Consider the following 18,566-nt stretch of genomic DNA (forward strand, 5'->3'; position numbering starts at 1 on the left):
CTTTCTACATTAGAGTTAGCATACAGTTCGTATATCCCTTTCTCCTTTTGGGACCCCAGCATCCCTACCAGGGACTGTACCTTGATAGAGAGGTCATCCAATGCTCTGTTGTCTCTGGCTGGGGGGAGACGGTCGATGTCTCTTATCTCTTGTATCACGTAGTCCCATATGCGTCCATAACGTTGGTCGAGGGCTACTAGAGCCGCGGTGTATGGGGTACTTGAGTTGGAATATGCCAGCGCTATATTATGCGCTCTGGGCACCTTCAGGTGCTTGAGTAGGATAGCATACTTGTACGTCTCATCGGGGACATCGGACATCATTGTCTCTAAGCACATTCGTAGCTCTGTGTACTGTGCTCTGTTCTCGTGTGTGAAGTCCGGGAACGTCGGTGTGCCAAGGTACGATGCCATGGATGGCTGGCACATCGGTGAGCGTTGGGGGAGAGGCCTCCTGGGCGAGTCTCCCCGTACGTGTTGTCGTGGGTTGGTACTTGGTGGGTACCAAGGGCCGGGTACCCAGGTGCTGTTCCTCGGTGCTGACGGTGCATCAAACTCACCCGTGAGTTGAGTCGGGGGTTTGTAGCGCAGTGCCTCGGGGCTGACGTCTGGGCTGTACTGTGCCTCCTGGTCCAGAGTACGTTGCTGCTGGTCGGGGCTGTACTGGGCCTCCTGGTCCAGAGTACGTTGCTGCTGGTCGGCTTGACATTCCTCCTCTTCCTCTTCCTCTGCTAGGTCCTGGAGTCTTCTGTTCAGTCTCTCGGCGACGTAAGCCGGTTCTTCCCGGTTGTTGGGTCTCGTATGGACCGGCCGGGGGGGTGGGTTTGGAGACATGGACAGGATCCTCCTGTTGGCGGGGTCCCGGGTCACTTGGTCGGGTAGGGGAATGTGCTCTAGACCCTTGTCGTGATGATCTCCGGGAGCTCCGTGCGGAGAGAGGGGGTGTCGCCATGGCGATCAATTGTTCTACCATCTTCGCCTGCTGCCGGTCGCGCTCTGCTTCGCGCTGGGCATGGGCGGCGTCGCGCTGTGCTTCGCGGTGGGCATTGGCGGCGTTGCGCTGCGCATTGGCGGCGGCGTGCTGCGCATCGGCGCGGCTTCTTTCAATGTTCTCTTCCGTCTGAAGGCGTCTGGTCTCCAGTCTTATGCGGTCGTCTTCACTCCTTTGTTGCGCCTGGAAGCGCTCTCGCTCGGTTGCAGAATGTTCGCGTTCACTGAGGGCTTGCGCTTGGAGTTGCGCGTGAAGGCGCTCTCGTTGGTCTGCAGCTTGTTCGCGCTCGCTCGTCTGTTGCGCTTGAAGTCGATCGCGTTCGGTGGAGGCTGCCAGGGTGGCGATGAATGCCTGCGCCAGCATCTTGTCCGCTTCGCTGGGGGAAGACACCGGCGGAGGTGATCGGCTTCTGGCAGTGCTCGTTGGAGATCCGTTCTCCTGTCGCGCTCCGAGGAGGTCCATCTCCTGGGTGTGCGTCTCTTCTGGTAGTGGGTCGGGTTCCGTCCCTGGAGCGCTTTCTTTATCCTGGAGCTCTCCGGGGACTGTCCCGTTGGCGTTGTCGGGGGGTAAAGTCATGTCATGTCCCTCCTGGTCCCCCCCGTGAGCTTGGTCAGTTACGTTAGAACCCACTAGGGTCTCTACTGGCAGGGTCGCCTGGTCGGTAGGGTTTGACATACTTTGGCTATCCGCTTTACTTATTTTATCCGCCTTTAACGTCTGTATAAAGCTAGGTAGTAGACTGGCAGCGTAGTCCTCTAGGTAAGAAGGTGGCTGCCGTCTGCGCGTCGGGCGTTCTAGCTTAGGAGAGCCGTTTGTGGAGTGTTCACCGCTGGCCATGTCAATATTAATATTATATTAATATTACGCTAATTACCCTCCGGCTCGAAGGACCAATTGTAACTGAGGGGTACAATTCCCTGACTGTATTGAATAAGTATGGTATCATTAAACCACTACTGCGTTATGTACATTACTACTGGCCATACAGTACACAGGTATATGTGATGAACACCCCCACAATAACACGGCTTCACAAGAAATACTGTTTATAATAATATTTATTAGAAGAGCACCAAGATTATCTTACATTATTTATCAAGATTGAGAGTTGCACTTGTAAGGCGAAGAATGTGCATGAATAGGTCAAGAGCGTAAGTCCATGAGCATATTACGCAGGGGATAATTAATACCACCGGTAGCATAAGAATTATGTAAGGCACACTCGTAGGTCAGCTGGAGATACTAAGGGGGTTCCCTCCGGTTGTAAGCCAGCAGGGGGGAGGAATGTTCGAATGCAAAAGTCTGGATCAACGGGGAATCAATAAGCTCCAGCTACGGGAGGCGGTACATTACTCCCTTGATCGGCAGACGAAAGCAGCAGCTATAATCCAAGTATGCGCGACAGCATAAGTGAAAGCCAGCCAGCCTCTCCTAGAGACGGGCTCGAGTGATGCTCCTCACGGGTAAATCCCACACAGCAGCGGGGTAGACGGTTCTCTGCTCCAGCAGCCACAGTACCAAAGCAATAATCCAGCCGGAAAAGGCTCTGCATTCACCGGTGTAGATTCTCCTGTGCACGGTACTTCACATTTAACTAGGTCGAACTTGACGTTATTTCACTAAGCTCTGACACTTTTACTATCCTATTCGCACGCGGTTATAAGTGCTCTATTTAGACGCAAGGTTGCTCACTTCACTTGGTCGTTGACTCGTGATGAAGGCTTCAACTTGTTGGGTTAACTCGTTTGAGGGTAACTTGACTTTAGGCTAAGTGCTGCTGTATCCACCTGCGCCGTATTTATACGTACGGTGAATAATCTAGTACCAGCCTTATTTCTGTCTCGTATTACTGCGCAAAACCGGGCATGTTCAGGCATGTCTTAGCGGTGACTTTGAACTAGACATTGGGGGTATGGCCGTGGCGCCTAGGGGATCGCTTCCAATAGGAGAACGAATATTATGGTCTGTCCTGTACCAGGTAAAGGGATATTCCGTGTATATGTACAAAGAATATACAAGGGATATCAAACAATATACAAATATTATACATGGGATCTCAGGCAATAAATATATATATTCGGTTTAATCTGACCCTTTGTAACAAGTATTATTATTATTATGACAAACTTCACCCAGTACGTCACCTGCAAAACCAGGGGAAACAAAACACAGAATCTGCTGTATGCTAATGTCAATGTTTTTTTTGGCCACATATGCAGCTTGCCTGCTTAAAGTCGACACAAATGTGTTTTAATATGTCTAGGCCTCTACATTTCTATGTTTCATATGTCATGCAATGTTACGAGAATGCAATATATCGCTGCTGCGGAAATAAACCTTTTGATTGAGGAAACAAATACATTTGTTATTGTTTGGTAAATTGGGTATTTTTTGTTACAATTAATCGATTAATTGATCGTTAACGTTATCAATGGGCGAGTAAGGAACGTGCTTACGATTTGCAACCCTACTGCATACAGATAAGATAAGATATTTCTTTATTGATACCCTTGGGGAAATTCGGTATTATGCATACAGTATCTGCATATGTTCTTTGACTTCTCCAGCGCCTTCAACACCATTCACGGCTAGCGGAGAAGCTCACGGTGAAGCAGCTGGAGCACGGCTTGGTGGCCTGGATCACAGACTATCTCACCAACATACCGCAGTACGTCAGACTGCAGGTCAGTCATTCTGATGTGTTGGTGAGCAACACCGGGTCCCCCCAAGGAACTGTGCTGTCACCCTTCCTGTTCACCCTCTGTCTACACCTCTGACTTCTGCCACAACTTGAATGGGTGCCGCCTACAGAAGTTCTCTGACGACTCCTCCATTGTAGGTTACATCACTAATGACAGTATAGAGCCCTGATGGAGAGCTTTGTGGGGTGGAGCGACAGCAACCATCTCCAACTCAACATCAGCAAGACCAAGGAGCTGATGGTGAACTTCCGGAGAGGCAAGAAGAGACACCCCACGACTCTCATCACCATCCGAGGGGATGAGGTGGAGATGGTGGAGACATAATAAGTTCCTTGGAGTACACCTAAATAATAAATTAGACTGATCAGACAACACAGAGGCCCTCTACAGGAAGGGACAGAGCAGGCTGTTCTTCCTGAGGAGGGCGACAGTGGCTCGGGAGGTAGAGCAGTCGTCTGGCAATCCAGAGGTTCCCGGTTCGATTCCCGCTCCTCCCGGGCAGCGTGTCGATGTGTCCTTGAGCAAGACACTTAACGCCTAATTGCTCCCGATGAGCAGGTTGGCACCTTGCATGGTTGCCTCCGCCGTCGGTGTGTGAATGTGTAAGTGAATGTGTGAGTGAACGGGTAAAATGTGAGTAACAAATTGTAAATCGCTTTGGATAAAAGCGCTATATAAAAAAGCAGCCATTTACCATTTACCAGGAGACTCGGGTCCTTCAACGTGTGCAGTCGTTTTATCAGTCAGTAGTAACCAGCAGGGGCGTAGCTGGGGGGGGGGTAGATTAGGATGATTCCAAGGGCCCAGCACTGGGGGGGGGGGGCCCAGAGAACACTATTATTATCTTTTTATTAATATGGTTTTATTATTATCCTAAAGTAAGTTAATGTAGTTGAATCAAACGTATAATTGCCTGTATTAAAGAAAAACGTCACAAAAGAAACAAACTTGTTACTTTGTTTGACAATATGAGGCTAACCAGCGTCCTCTTCTATGCTGTGGCATGCTGGGGGGGCTACATCATCTCAAGGGACACCAACACACTGAACAAGCTGGTGAGGAAGGCTAGCTCCGTGGTGGGAGGCGAGCTGGTCAGACTAGAGCCTCAGAGGTGGTGGCAGAGAGGGGGATGAGAAGGAAGCTAGCTACTATCCTGGAGAATCCCTCCCACCCTCTCTATGATGAGCTAGTCAAGATGAGAAGCACGTTTCAGTCACAGACTCATACCCCCCGACACACCACTAACCGCCCCAGCCAGTCCTCCGTATCAGCGTCCATCAGGCTCCACAACAGTGGGCGGGGACTGCTGCCAGCAGCCAGAGAACTAATGGCAGCAGAACTCGAGAACTACCAGGAATGCCTGATCACTGAGTGTGTCTGAGTCCCACCTAAACGGCACGGACTACAATGTACTGTATAACGTATGACGCATATCACGCCATACGCACCTTGGCGTACAAGAGCAACCAGTATTATACTGTATGCACATCCCAAAAGAAGAAATTGGTGTTTAACCAAAGGACATACATAAAGATAAGATAATATAAAAAAGGTTTCTCTGTATGTTATCTAGGCAACAAGGGAGAGCTGTTGCCCTAGTACAGAGAAATTGTCTTTTTCCTATACTTTAATGAGATTACATTGCCAAGAAGTAATTGCAGGATGAGACACAAGACCACAACACGCCACCATGGTAAATAAAAAATGGCTTTAGAAAACCTCCATATTCGCCGGAAGGTTATTTGTTTATTTCTCAATATATCTGTTTCAGACTCATAGGAGAGCTAGCATAGGTAGTGTTCCGTAGTGGGTCTGTACATGTCAGGCCAACCAAAAAGGAATCCCCAACGGCCAAGGGAGGTATTAGGCTTACTCACAGTAACCCCCCCTGCTACACATAACTCTGGTTGTAATAATGCAAGCGAGATGGAATTACCTGTCCGGCAAACCAGAGGGCCAGCAGTCCAATTCCCTGTTTAGTTGATAGACTCAGACGAGGGATGATGAGAGGAAGCAGACACTGGTACCACAGGAAGTACTGGGAGACAAGACGTAGAGCGAAGCACAGACCACTGTGTGTTAAGTGTTAAAGGAAAACTCCAACATTTTGGGAAATTAGCTTATTTTCCATCTACCCTGGAGTTAGGCAAGAAGATACATACCTTTTTCTTCTCTGTGCATGCAGTAGGAGTAGGAAGACGTTGGGAACTAGGCTAATGGAGGAACCTACTTCCAGTGACTGACGCTAAGCTAGGCTAACGGTGCGCGTCTTCCTACTCCTACTGCATGCACAGAGAAGAAAAAGGTATGTATCTTAAAACACCAACATTTTGGGAACCCTGGAGTTAGACAAGAAGATGCATACCTTTTTCTTCTCTGTGCATGCAGTAGGAGTAGGAAGACGTTGGAAACTAGGCTAATGGAGGAACCTACTTCCAGTGACTGACGCTAAGCTAGGCTAACGGTGCGCGTCTTCCTACTCCTACTGCATGCACAGAGAAGAAAAAAGGTACGTATCTTCTTGTCTAACTCCAGGGTAGATGGCAAATAAGCTAATTTCCCAAAATGTTGGAGTTTTCCTTTAAGCATTTCAATAGATATTCAGAGAAAATAATTAAAAGTCATATTATTTACTGCATCTTGCGGTGAAATGGGAGGTTTAAATATGCTTTAAAGGGGAACTATCTTATAAATGGCCTTTTTGAGTGTTTAGCATTGTTTCCTAGCTATGTGAACTTATATTAATATGATCTATGTCTCAAAATTCTCATATTGGCGCATTCTTCCAATTCTCCTCTCACAATATTCACCCTCACTGAACTGAGTCATTTGAAAATGTGCTGATTTGTGATGTCAGAAAGACACCGCTGCATGTTAATGTTGAGATACAAGATGAGCTGCACACAGTTCTGCTGCCCAGGCTCAAAACGGCTCGAGATCTTGAGGTAGAAAAATGCTGTTTTTGAGGACTTGATTAGAAAAACAAAACAATGAATAAAAAAAATATATATATTACAGAGGTGTTCCATAGACTCACAGGAATTGTGTAAAAGTGCCCAAATAGTGAAAGAAATAGTAAAATAGTTCCCCTTTAAATTAATCATGATTTCGACTAAAAGGCTGGGAATCGCGCAGTGAGTGGTCGCCATGGTAGCTAAGGACTCTGTGGCACAAACCACTGGTCTGAGTGGAAAGAAGGCATTTTTCATTCAAACCCCTCAGCAATGGGTGGTAGTTCATGAGAACTCTGAAATCTACTGTATGTAAATGATGTTACCAAACATATTTGCACAAAACACGAACTCTTCTGCTCATCGTTTCTTGTGCTTTTAGAAGTCCGAGGTTCAGCTAAATTAGTTTATTTCAGCCTTCATAGAGAAATACACAGCAGGGTCTGCTAAGAGTGCATGAGTGAGTGTAGGGCTGGGAGGTCTACTGAATATGAAGGTATACCGTCATGGATCCATGTACTGTAGGGCTGGGAGGTCAACTGAATATGAGGTTATACCGTCATGGATCCATACAAATGTATGGATTTTCACTATACAGTCGTCAACAAAATGGTAAACGTATCCTTATCCATTTTTCTTTTTAAGTCAATCTAAAATGGTTAAGTATTATAAATATTCTGCAATAACCTTTCTGAGCACAACAATTGTATTACCCCGAAAACGAAAACCCATCACAAATGTCAAATCACGCTGTAATTTTCACAGAAAAAAAAGAAAAGAAAAATCAATTCCAGACAAATATCCTTATACCCTCAAAAATAAGAAATATTGTGATAATCATATTTTGACCATATCGCAGAGCCCTAAGTGAGTGAGTCAGTAAGCAAATGTTTTAGGTTGTGTGTGTGTGTGTGTGCGTGTGTATGTGTGTGTGTGTGTGTGTGTGTGTGTGGGTGTACCTGCGAGGTGCAGACTTTGTTGAAGGAGACAAAGATGGCTGTGTGCAGGAAGCAGCAGAGGGCCAGGTCAGCGTGGTAGGCCCACGACACCAGAAGCAGCAGACCCAGCTGGGGGAGGAAGGCTGCCAGGCCCACCCACACACTCCACCCACTGTCTGCACACACAGGGACAAGTACACAGACACCCATCACTTCAGTCAAGAGTATAGGAGAGCAGCTGAAGTACATCGTCTACTAGATGCCGTTTTTCTTTTACTTGATTAAAGCTAATACAAGGAGAACTTTCAACAAAACATATCATTGTCAGATTTATTTATTCATATTTATTTTATTGGGTGCAATTGTGAGTCAGTCAGGAAACACAGTTATATCCAGTTGGCCAATCATATGGTTGACTGCAGCTGGTCAATGAGGGGAATGGTCGGGAGGTGTCTATGAATTCTGCGTTTGAAGGCCTGAATACCATTGTCTGCAATGGAGCCAAGGCAATAACATGCTTTGGAAGACTATTCCATACACGGACAGCAGTATGTAGAAAGCTTTTGTCCGAGGAGCGTGGAGCCTCTGAGGTTGAGAGCGTGGTCTGGTGTGGCTGTTGTAGGTAACCGCGTAGCCGTAGTAGGACGTCTCATTTATGGTGGAGGGAACATGGCCTGGAGGTCCATGGGCATTGGGGCATGGTGGGGATGCACAACCTGTGGACTGTGGCTGAGGCTGGGGGTGGAGAGTTTTGTACTGGCAGTGTCCTGGTCCACAGATTGGTTGTGATATACCTTGGTATAATTACAGTAAAGAAATGAGACCATTGCTGAGACAATCGGTAGTCTAATCCTCACGATAAGACCACATTTCCCATGAAGCACATGTCATACTCCATATCCATACTATGAATCGGACACGGTTGCATTCACTATATCAATACAGAACAGAGGACATCCAGGTACTTCTCATTCACTATATCAATACAGAACAGAGGACATCCAGGTACTTCTCATTCACTATATAAATACAGAACAGAGGACCTCCAGGTACTTATCATTCACTATATCAATACAGAACAGAGGACATCCAGGTACTTGTCGCGGCCTCGTCAGTCGTCTTTCATTCTCATGGGTCTCAATGAGTTTCAGACATTGAACTTACAATGATATGTTTGACGTCAAAATCCTCCTTGTAGTGCCTGTAATTACTGGCCGTTTCAAACCGAGTTAATACAAGTTAGACGGTCTCATTCTCCACTGACTTAAAGTCACACTGCTAATAAAGACCTAATAAAGCCTGGTGCAGGGTTCCTGCTGGTTTCAACAAGGTGGATGGATGGGTGGATGGGTTGGTGGATGGATGGATGGGTTGATGGGTGGGTGGATGGATGGATGGATGGGTGGATGGATGGGTGGGTGGGTGGGTGGATGGGTGGGTGGATGGGTGGATGGATACACACCTGCAGTGAGGTAGAGCATATAAAAGTAGGGAGAGAAGTTGTGTCTGGTGTCCCTTCTGGTTAGATGGTACAGATAGGTCTCATGGAGGAACTCCCAGCCATACCTGGAGAGGAGAGGAGAGGAGAGGAGAGAAGAGGAGAGGAGAGGAGAGGAGAGGAGAGAAGGTTGAAACTATTGGTAATATAAAAAAGACTTGCCCAAATCACTGCAGAACGTAAAACAATGATGACCTACAAATAGCAATAAAGTAGTGAAAATAACACATTTCTTAAAGGGGACAAATTGTGAAAATGGGTTTTGCCTAGTCTTTGTGTGGATTTGGCAGTCAGTCTGAAATATTATTTAAGTGCTGGGGGAAAATGGCATTATGTACTCTTTCAGATTGACAAGCCTAAACAAGCTGTTCTGATGTTGGCCTTGATTATGTCACAATGGGACAAATTAGCTTTGATTAATCAATAAGCTGTGCTTTTTGGAGCAAGGAACACTGCCTACCTAATGTATGTGCAGTTTGTAAAAGTGTTTTACTCTTTGGTGTGGGGTAGGCAGGCAGGAAAGGAAATTATTCATTTAAAATGTGGTTGTGTCCAATACAATGGACGAAAGAAGTGCTGGAAAATAAATAATTAACATTAGATTTAGACTAGTTTCTTAACAAATATGTTATATAGATTCAAGGTAGTTGTATGAAATTGTTGAAAATATAAAGTAATACAATCCTAACTGTAGTGACATGTCGTAATAGGAACGCTCCAAATCAGAATCCAAACACACTTAGATTTTCCATCATTTGGAATGAAGACCATCAAGACAATAATCATTCAGAATAAACACGTAATTTAGTGGCCGAGTCTTCAAGGTCTCCATCGCTGGATCATGTCGAATGAGAACCGGTTGGACTCAACCTCTTAATTACGTGCTTATTCTAGGGACGCACGGATACCGACACGATACTGGTATCAGATATCGGTCTGATAGCAGGCTAAAATAGAATATTGATATCGGCGAATTTCCCAGATACTAAAATCTGATACCATACATGATACATGGTAAATGTATCATGGTAAACAGGCCCCTAGGCAAAATAGGCCCTCCTGGTACTGTGCCTTGTTTGCATTTTTAGTTTTTGGTCTAATGTGTGGGTTGGATTTGAGTGGGGATAGGGGGGGGGGGGTTGCTACTGCTGACCACACCTCAGGCTCTGCCAAGAGAGGTCTGGAGGAATTCAATACAAAGTAAGGCTCTTTTGCCTAGAGGTCACTGTTTGACAAAATTACAGATTCAATCTTTAATCAAAATGAGACATAATGTAAGTTTTCTTGTGTGTGCTTTGATGTCTGCAAGTGTACACCCAGTGTGCAGCTGTAAGCCCACGTATGTGTGCAATATGCAATTATTTTGTCACACTCACATCATGTGATATATTCTTTTGGCACTCTCACATGTGATGAATTATTTTGGCACTCTCACATGTGATGAATTATTTTGGCACGCTCACATGTGATATATACTTTTGACACACGCACGTGTGATAAGATCCTTTTGGCACTCTCACATGCGATCGATTATTTTGGCACTCTCACATGTGATCAAATAATTTTGGCACTCTCACATGTGATATATTATTTTGGCACGCTCACATGTGATATATTCTTTTGGCACGCTCACATGTGATGAATTATTTTGGCACACTCACATGTGATGAATTATTTTGGCACGCTCACATGCGATAGATTATTTTGGCACGCTCACATGTGATGAATTATTTTGGCACGCTCACATGTGATGAATTATTTTGGCACGCTCACATGTGATAGATTATTTTGGCATGCTCACATGTGATGAATTATTTTGGCACGCTCACATGTGATAGATTATTTTGGCATGCTCACATGTGATAGATTATTTTGGCACGCTCACATGTGATAGATTATTTTGGCACGCTCACATGTGATAGATTATTTTGGCACGCTCACATGTGATAGATTATTTTGGCATGCTCACATGTGATGAATTATTTTGGCACGCTCACATGTGATGAATTATTTTGGCACGCTCACATGTGATAGATTATTTTGGCATGCTCACATGTGATAGATTATTTTGGCACGCTCACATGTGATAGAAGAGGGCGGTGAGTCCACAGAACACTCCTCCCGCCACGCTGCCAAAGAGGAAGAGCTCCGTGTTGAGGAAGCTTCGGACGAACCCCAGCGCTCTCTGCCACCTGCAGCCCTCCTTCCTCCCCTCCCCCCTCTTCTCTGGCGTGCGCAGGGCCAGAGCGATGGGCAGAGCGTACGTGACGGGGTAGATCTTCATGTGGACAGACAGGCCGTAGAGTGCAGCTGCCCAAGTGAGGCGCCGGCCTAGAATATAAATAGTCAGTAAATAAATAGCAATCAAACTAATCTTTTTGATTATTGTTATCTTTTCAACCATTTTGTAGTTCCCTGGAGACTATAGAACCGGTATGCCTCTATGTTTCTTTTCTCCAAAGAAACTAAATCAATTTAAATCATTTAACATTTTCTATAGCTGTCGCCTCTTAGTCGATTAATCAGTCGACCAAGACTTTGTTAGTCAATTAAGTTGTTTTTTATGCGTTACTCCATGCTGAATTCGACTTATTTCTTGAAAGATGATGAGCATATCTTTGCTAAGATTTAAAGAGGTCATTCTGCATGATTGCATGTGAGAAATGAGGTTTTGCAGCATCGTCGATTCAATCAACTACAAATCGATTAGGCAGAAAACTCCAAGACCATTTGTTTTTTAAGGACAGCCACGGGGGACAGACATGCGTCATAAAAAGAGTGTCAACGCAGAAGGCTTGTGTTTGCATGGGGTGATACAGAGTGGAAACAGACAGACATACATACATACATACACTCCTTACCTTCCAAACACAGTAGTGTCCCCAGCACCAGAGCTGCCAGGATGGACTCTGCGTTCCCCCGGCTGGACACGCCCATGGGCAGAGGGTTGAGCAGCCACAGAGAGCTCACACAGCACGCCGCCTGAGGCCAAGTCAAAGTCAGCTTCATTGTTGCTTCTCATAATGTGCAAGACATACAGAGAAGTGATATTTCGTTTATAATATAAACATAAAGTAACATATGACACTATAAACATAAGTCAATAAAAAAAATAAAAATACAAAAAATAATAATAATAATCTAACCCTAACTAACCTTACTGTCATGCACTTGTCCTAATAAACTAACCTACACTGTAACACGCAACACTTGTTACTCAGCTGATAGAGTTGTACCCTTCTTGCTGTCTTGTCGTACAGAACTTGTAAGTCGCTTTGGATAAAAGCGTCAGCTAAATGACTAAATGTAAATGTAAGTAACATATAGGACATGATGTACATACACTATACAGGACTATATACACAGTATAAAAACAGTGGCTAAAAAATGAATGTATGATTGAAATAAATATAGGAGGTAAAAGAGAACTTAGTGCAAATCTTTTTTTTTTGCAGCAGTGGTACATAGTAAGCATAACTGATAAATAATGGCAGTAAAATACAATAGTGGCAGTAAAGTGGCAGTGAGATGATAGATATGGCAGTAAACTAAAATAAATAATGGCAGTAAAGTAAAGTGGCAGTGAGGGGGGGGGGGGGGTTAGTCCAGGTTCTGTGTGGTGGCAGAGTGAGAGCGGGGGGGGGGGGAGCTGGGAGAGAGTTCAGACCAAACAGTAGCACACTACACTACGTCACGTTACATCTTAGACATTTAAAGCTACACGTCAACATTATGGGAAATTAGCTTATCCAGAGTCAAGACACCAATTTCCTCTCTGTGCGTTCAGTAGAAAGATATTCGGTTGCGAGCTAGCCTAGCTTAGCACAAATGAATGGAAGCGGATATGGACCACTAGCCTAGCTTAAAACTCTGGGATGGTTATTTATGGTGTATGACATTTAGACTTGGTCCTCAAAATGAATGGAAATGAACGAGGAGCCTGACACCTGACACTCTACTAAAGTGTACTATCCCTTTGAGACCTTTGGTTGGGGAAATATAATGCACTTGTCTCCATTCAGAGAAATCTAACATACTTTTATGTGTGAAACAGGCAGCATATAAAGTATCTTTGCTTTAGGTTTCACCTGGTTACAGGCATCAGCATTTACTAATGTGGAAATTATCTGATTTATAATGAAAATATCTATCACCTATTTCTATTTTAGCCTGGTATATCAACCACCATATCCCACAATCATCCCCGACTGGGTTTGTATCTATACGATACGCTCTACTACTTGACAAGTTCTCATAGGTGTAAATGAATACGGTATATTATGCTCTCCTTCACATCCACAAGCTCCTCTTGATGAGCGGAGCTGCTATGTCCATGAACAACTCTACCTGGGAGGCCAGCCCGCGCAGGCGGAGCACGTGGTAGATGAGGAATCCCGAGAGCACGTCGCAGACGATGAAGAGCACCTTCCCAAACAGCGGGCTGAGGTAGATGTTGGGGGTCAGCAGCCAGGCCAGGAGCGGCGTGTAGCGGTACGTTGATCTGGTGTAGGGCGACTTGCCCTGTAGGGAGGCCAAGTGTGATGGGAGAATGCATACAAAGGAATTAATTAGAGATTAACAAATCTCTATAATGGAGCTCCCCATTATTAAAGCCTCTTCAACTCTAGAGCTTCACGTTATTAGAGCCTCTTCAACTCTAGAGCTTCACGTTATTATAATAGCCTCTTCAACTCTAGAGCTTCACGTTATTATAATAGCCTCTTCAACTCTAGAGCTTCACGTTATTATAATAACCTCTTCAACTCTAGAGCTTCTCGTTATTAGAGCCTCTTCAACTCTAGAGCTTCACGTTATTAGAGCCTCTTCAACTCTAGAGCTTCTCGTTATTATAACCTCTTCAACTCTAGAGCTTCTCGTTATTAGAGCCTCTTCAACTCTAGAGCTTCACGTTATTAGAGCCTCTTCAACTCTAGAGCTTCTCGTTATTATAACCTCTTCAACTCTAGAGCTTCTCGTTATTAGAGCCTCTTCAACTCTAGAGCTTCACGTTATTAGAGCCTCTTCAACTCTAGAGCTTCTCGTTATTATAACCTCTTCAACTCTAGAGCTTCACGTTATTATAATAACCTCTTCAACTCTAGAGCTTCTCGTTATTAGAGCCTCTTCAACTCTAGAGCTTCTCGTTATTATAACCTCTTCAACTCTAGAGCTTCTCGTTATTAGAGCCTCTTCAACTCTAGAGCTTCTCGTTATTATAGCCTCTTCAACTCTAGAGCTTCTCGTTATTATAACCTCTTCAACTCTAGAGCTTCTCGTTATTATAGCCTCTTCAACTCTAGAGCTTCTCGTTATTATAGCCTCTTCAACTCTAGAGCTTCTCGTTAGAGCCTCTTCAACTCTAGAGCTTCTCGTTATTATAGCCTCTTCAACTCTAGAGCTTCTCGTTATTATAGCCTCTTCAACTCTAGAGCTTCACGTTATTAGAGCCTCTTCAACTCTAGAGCTTCTCGTTATTAGAGCCTCTTCAACTCTAGAGCTTCTCGTTTTTAGAGCCTCTTCAACTCTAGAGCTTCACGTTATTAGAGCATCTTCAACTCTAGAGCTTCTCGTTATTAGAGCCTCTTCAACTCTAGAGCTTCTCGTTATTATAGTATTTTCAAAGTAAGGTCACCTTCCAAAAAGAGAAGGGAACCCTGGGGCTAATTTGCATTTAAAGTTAGAATATGTAAAGCTATCAAACACTGACCTCTAGGCAAAAGAGCCTCATTGGTTGTGCACTTTATTTTTTGGTTTTGGTTTGATGTGTGGGTTGGAGACTTGGAGTTGAGAGGGGTGGGGTTGCTATTGACTCTACAAAGTTACTATATACCTGTAGCACCCAAGTTCAACACTGTTTGACGAACATTGTTACTTAGCTGAAAGAGTTGTAACCTTCCTGTTGTACAGAACCTTTAAGTCGCTTTGGATAAAAGCGTCAGCTAAAACTACTGAATATATATCCCCTGGCTCCAACCCACACATCAGACCCAAACTAAACAAAATGAAAACATGGGCAATGCCAAGAGGGGATGTTCTGCCCAGAAGAGGTCGCTGTTTTCATGTTCTTAAAATTAACCTCTGAACTGACCTGAGTGATGAACCTCGCCGCGTCTGTGAACACGTGATAGTCAACGTCAGTGTACTTGACCGCCATGGTCTTGTCCTGGTAGTCGCCATAAACAACCAGAGCAAGTCGTATGGCAAACGAAGCAGTGAAAAGCGCACGTTTTTCCATAAGTGTGGAAATCACCCTCTCCATCATTATTATTAACAGCACAGCTAGGCTAACGTTAGCTGTAATGCTTACAGATTATGTTGTTGACAACAACGGAGCTTTTTCTTATGTTCATCGTATTACTTGTGTCCAGTAAAAAAAACATATCCAAGCCAAATTGTGAACACTACTTTTTTCCGGCGTTGTCGTTTATTATTTTGGCATATTTCATCGCACTTTCTTTTCCCTCGACCAGATTTAATTCATTAAAAAAGTAGCAGATATCTATGGTCAAAACGAAGACCCAGGAAGAAAACAGGAAGTAGCGTCATTCCTCTTCTTCTGCTGCTAATAGATTTCCGGCGTATTGCTGCCTCCCGCGGTTCGTTTAGGAATTACTAAAATTTGAGAATATAAAATATAAATGGAAAAAATAAACACCTAAAGCAAAACCTAATACCTTGTATCGATGGTTGGAGAACAAAACCTCCTACCTACTAATTTATAAAACAAGTTTAGCCTATTTTTAAACTGAATCCAACCGCACTTTGTTTTTACTCTGTCTATTCTATTTTTATTATTTGTATTACTATTACTGAATGCAACTGTAAACAGAAAGGCCTATTGGGTTGTTAGAACTTAGATCCTAATGTGAAACACTGTGATTTACCTTACCTTGCTACCTCTGTCGTTTTTATGCTCGCTTATGCCTGTATTTTTTTTTTACTGTTGTGAAACTTTGAACTGCAACTTCTGTATGAAAAGTGCTATACAAATAATTATAAAGTTATTATCATTATTATTATTACATTCAGATAATTTTTCTTCCTCATTTGCTTGATTGATTGATTGATTGAACACTTTATTAACAGATTGCTGAATGGGTACAGTACAGTACAGCTCAATACATACAATTGTTAAGGGGATGCAGACCAGAGAAAGACTTTCGTCTTGTTTACATCAGGGTCCCCCATTTTCAATTCATCGTAACATATATGACATACATGACATACAGATAGACAGTACTGCTACATCTATACATTTATGACATACCAGATTTGCAATTACAGTACTGTTTGTGATACAAAAAGAGTCCAGAAAGAAAAAGTATATACATTTGACGTAGAAACTGTACATTGGATTGGGTAGGTGGTGGTGGGGGACTGTACATTGGAGGTGGTTGGGGGGGGGGGGGGGGGGGGGGGTTGGGTAGGAGTGGGGGGGGGGGGGGGGGGTTGGGTAGGAGGGGTGGGTTGGGTTACACTGTACAACTGTACAAACAAAACTGTACATTGGATTATTGACAAGACCATACTTGGTAATTTACTGTACATTGGAGGGGGTAGTGTTCGGACATTTACAGGGGCCAGTTTCGAGTTGCAGTCTCCCTTAGGTGTTTTTTGAGAGTGTTTTTGAAAGTGGGTAGTGATTCACATTCCTTTACAGCTTTGGGTAGGGCGTTCCACATTGATGTGGCATAATTGCGAAACGTGTTTAGTCCCTTGTTTGAGCCGAATCTGGGTTTAACATGATTTGTGGAGCTCCCTCTGGTGTTGTGATCGTGGTATTCACTGACCTTTGGGAAGTATTTTGACATGTACATGGGTACCTTGGTCGTGTAGTGTATCTTGTAGACCAGGCCCATTGCAAGTTGCTGTACTCTGTCGTCTACTCTAAGCCATCCTAGGTTGTCAAAGTGGGCAGGGGTGAGGTGGGTTCTAGGAGTAAGGTCAAGCAGTAGTCTGACCAGTTTGTTTTGAGATGTTTGTAATTTTGTTTTTAGCGCCTTTGAGGTGCTTTGGTACCATGAGGTGCAAGCATAGTCGTAGTACCCTTGAATGAGTGCTCCTGCTAGAGTCTTCAGGGTATTCTTGTTTACCAGTCAGGAGATCCGGTACAAGAATCGAGTTCGTTGGTTGACTTTTTTTATTACATTGGATGCCATTTTGTCACTCTAGGATGGAACCCAGGTAGGTAATATCTTCTTTCCTTGTGACAATATTGTCACCCACTGTAACTGAGAAGCCGTCGGTCTTGCTGAGTTTGTTATTTGAACCGAAGAGAATGGACTCTGTTTTGCCCATGTGTAATGATAGTTTGTTATCAGCGAGCCATATGCAGATTTTGCCTAGTTCTGAGCTGAGGGTTTTTTCAACCTGTAACTTGTTCTTGTCAGAGACCAGCAGGGCTGAGTCGTCCGCAAACAGGAACAAGTTGCAGTCACAAGCTGACGACATGTCATTTGCATAAATTAGGAACAGTAGCGGACCTAGTATGCTTCCTTGTGGAACACCACAGCTTACTGTGAGGGGGGGGATAGGGTACCGTTTACCTCCACCATCTGCTCTCTCCCCTCCAGGTAGGATTGCATCCAGCTCACTGATAGACTATCAAAACCAATTGCTTTTAGCTTGTCAATCAGAATGGTGTGATTGACAGTGTCGAAGGCCTTTTGTAGGTCCAGCATGACCATGCCGCAGTATTTGCCCGCGTCCACCTCTTGTTTGATGTGGTCGTTTAAATAGAGAACTATATGAATTGAAAATGGGGGACCCTGATGGAAACAAGACAAACGTCTTTCTCAGGTCTGCATCCCCTTAACAATTGTATGTATTGAGCCGTACTGTATTGTACCCATTCTGCAATCTGTTAAATAAAGTTTTCATTCATTCATTCATTCAGTGGAGTGGGATGTTCTGAAGCCAGATTGGAATTCGTAGATTAGATTTTTTTCCGCAAGGTATTTTTCGACCTGTTCGTATACAATTTTTTCCATGACTTTCGAGATGGAGGTAAGGATAGAAACAGGGCGGTAGTTGCCTGGGTCTAATTTACTGCCTTTTTTGTGCAGAGGGGTCACTCTCGCAATTTTGAAGTCCTTGGGGACGTGTCCCTGTTTTATGGAGAGGTTTATTATGTGTGTGATGACTGGGGTGATGGCGGCTGCTGAGTCTCTGAGGAATTTGGAGGGGATGTTGTCATGGCCAGTGGCCTTGTTGGGTTGGAGGGCGCTCAGTTTTTTGAGTACCTCATCTGTTGTTACCATTTCCAGTTTGAAGTCATCTTTGTGGACCCCTAGGTTCTTGTAGTATGCTACTATGTGTTCTACCCCATAATGCCCTGAGTGGGAGGGTAGTTTGTTTACCAGTGTTGTGGCTATGTTTGTGAAGAAACTATTTAAGTAATTGGCTACATCCAGCTTTTCTGTGATGAGCGTGTTGTCCGTCTTTATGTTTATGTTTGAGAATCTGGTTTTAAGTTTTTTACTGCAGC

The 18,566-nt window shown here is 44.2% G+C and overlaps 1 protein-coding gene across 1 annotated transcript in view; it reads right to left on the reverse strand.

Moving 5' to 3' along the window:
* Positions 1-15,586, reverse strand: part of LOC311237639 (GPI mannosyltransferase 1-like) — a 21,009-nt gene extending 5,423 nt beyond the window's left edge. The window contains exons 1-7 of the mRNA XM_084325585.1: positions 15,168-15,586; positions 13,427-13,600; positions 11,941-12,061; positions 11,161-11,410; positions 9,044-9,147; positions 7,603-7,757; positions 5,629-5,730 (exon numbers count right to left, since the gene is read on the reverse strand). Coding sequence (XP_084181711.1) covers positions 5,629-5,730; positions 7,603-7,757; positions 9,044-9,147; positions 11,161-11,410; positions 11,941-12,061; positions 13,427-13,600; positions 15,168-15,341 — 1,080 coding nt within the window. The 5' untranslated portion in view covers positions 15,342-15,586. The remainder of the gene's footprint in view (positions 1-5,628; positions 5,731-7,602; positions 7,758-9,043; positions 9,148-11,160; positions 11,411-11,940; positions 12,062-13,426; positions 13,601-15,167) is intronic.
* Between the last annotated feature and the right edge of the window lie 2,980 nt (positions 15,587-18,566).

Source organism: Notolepis coatsorum, assembly GCF_963971535.1.
Source record: "Notolepis coatsorum genome assembly, chromosome: 12".
NCBI lineage: Eukaryota > Metazoa > Chordata > Actinopteri > Aulopiformes > Paralepididae > Notolepis > Notolepis coatsorum.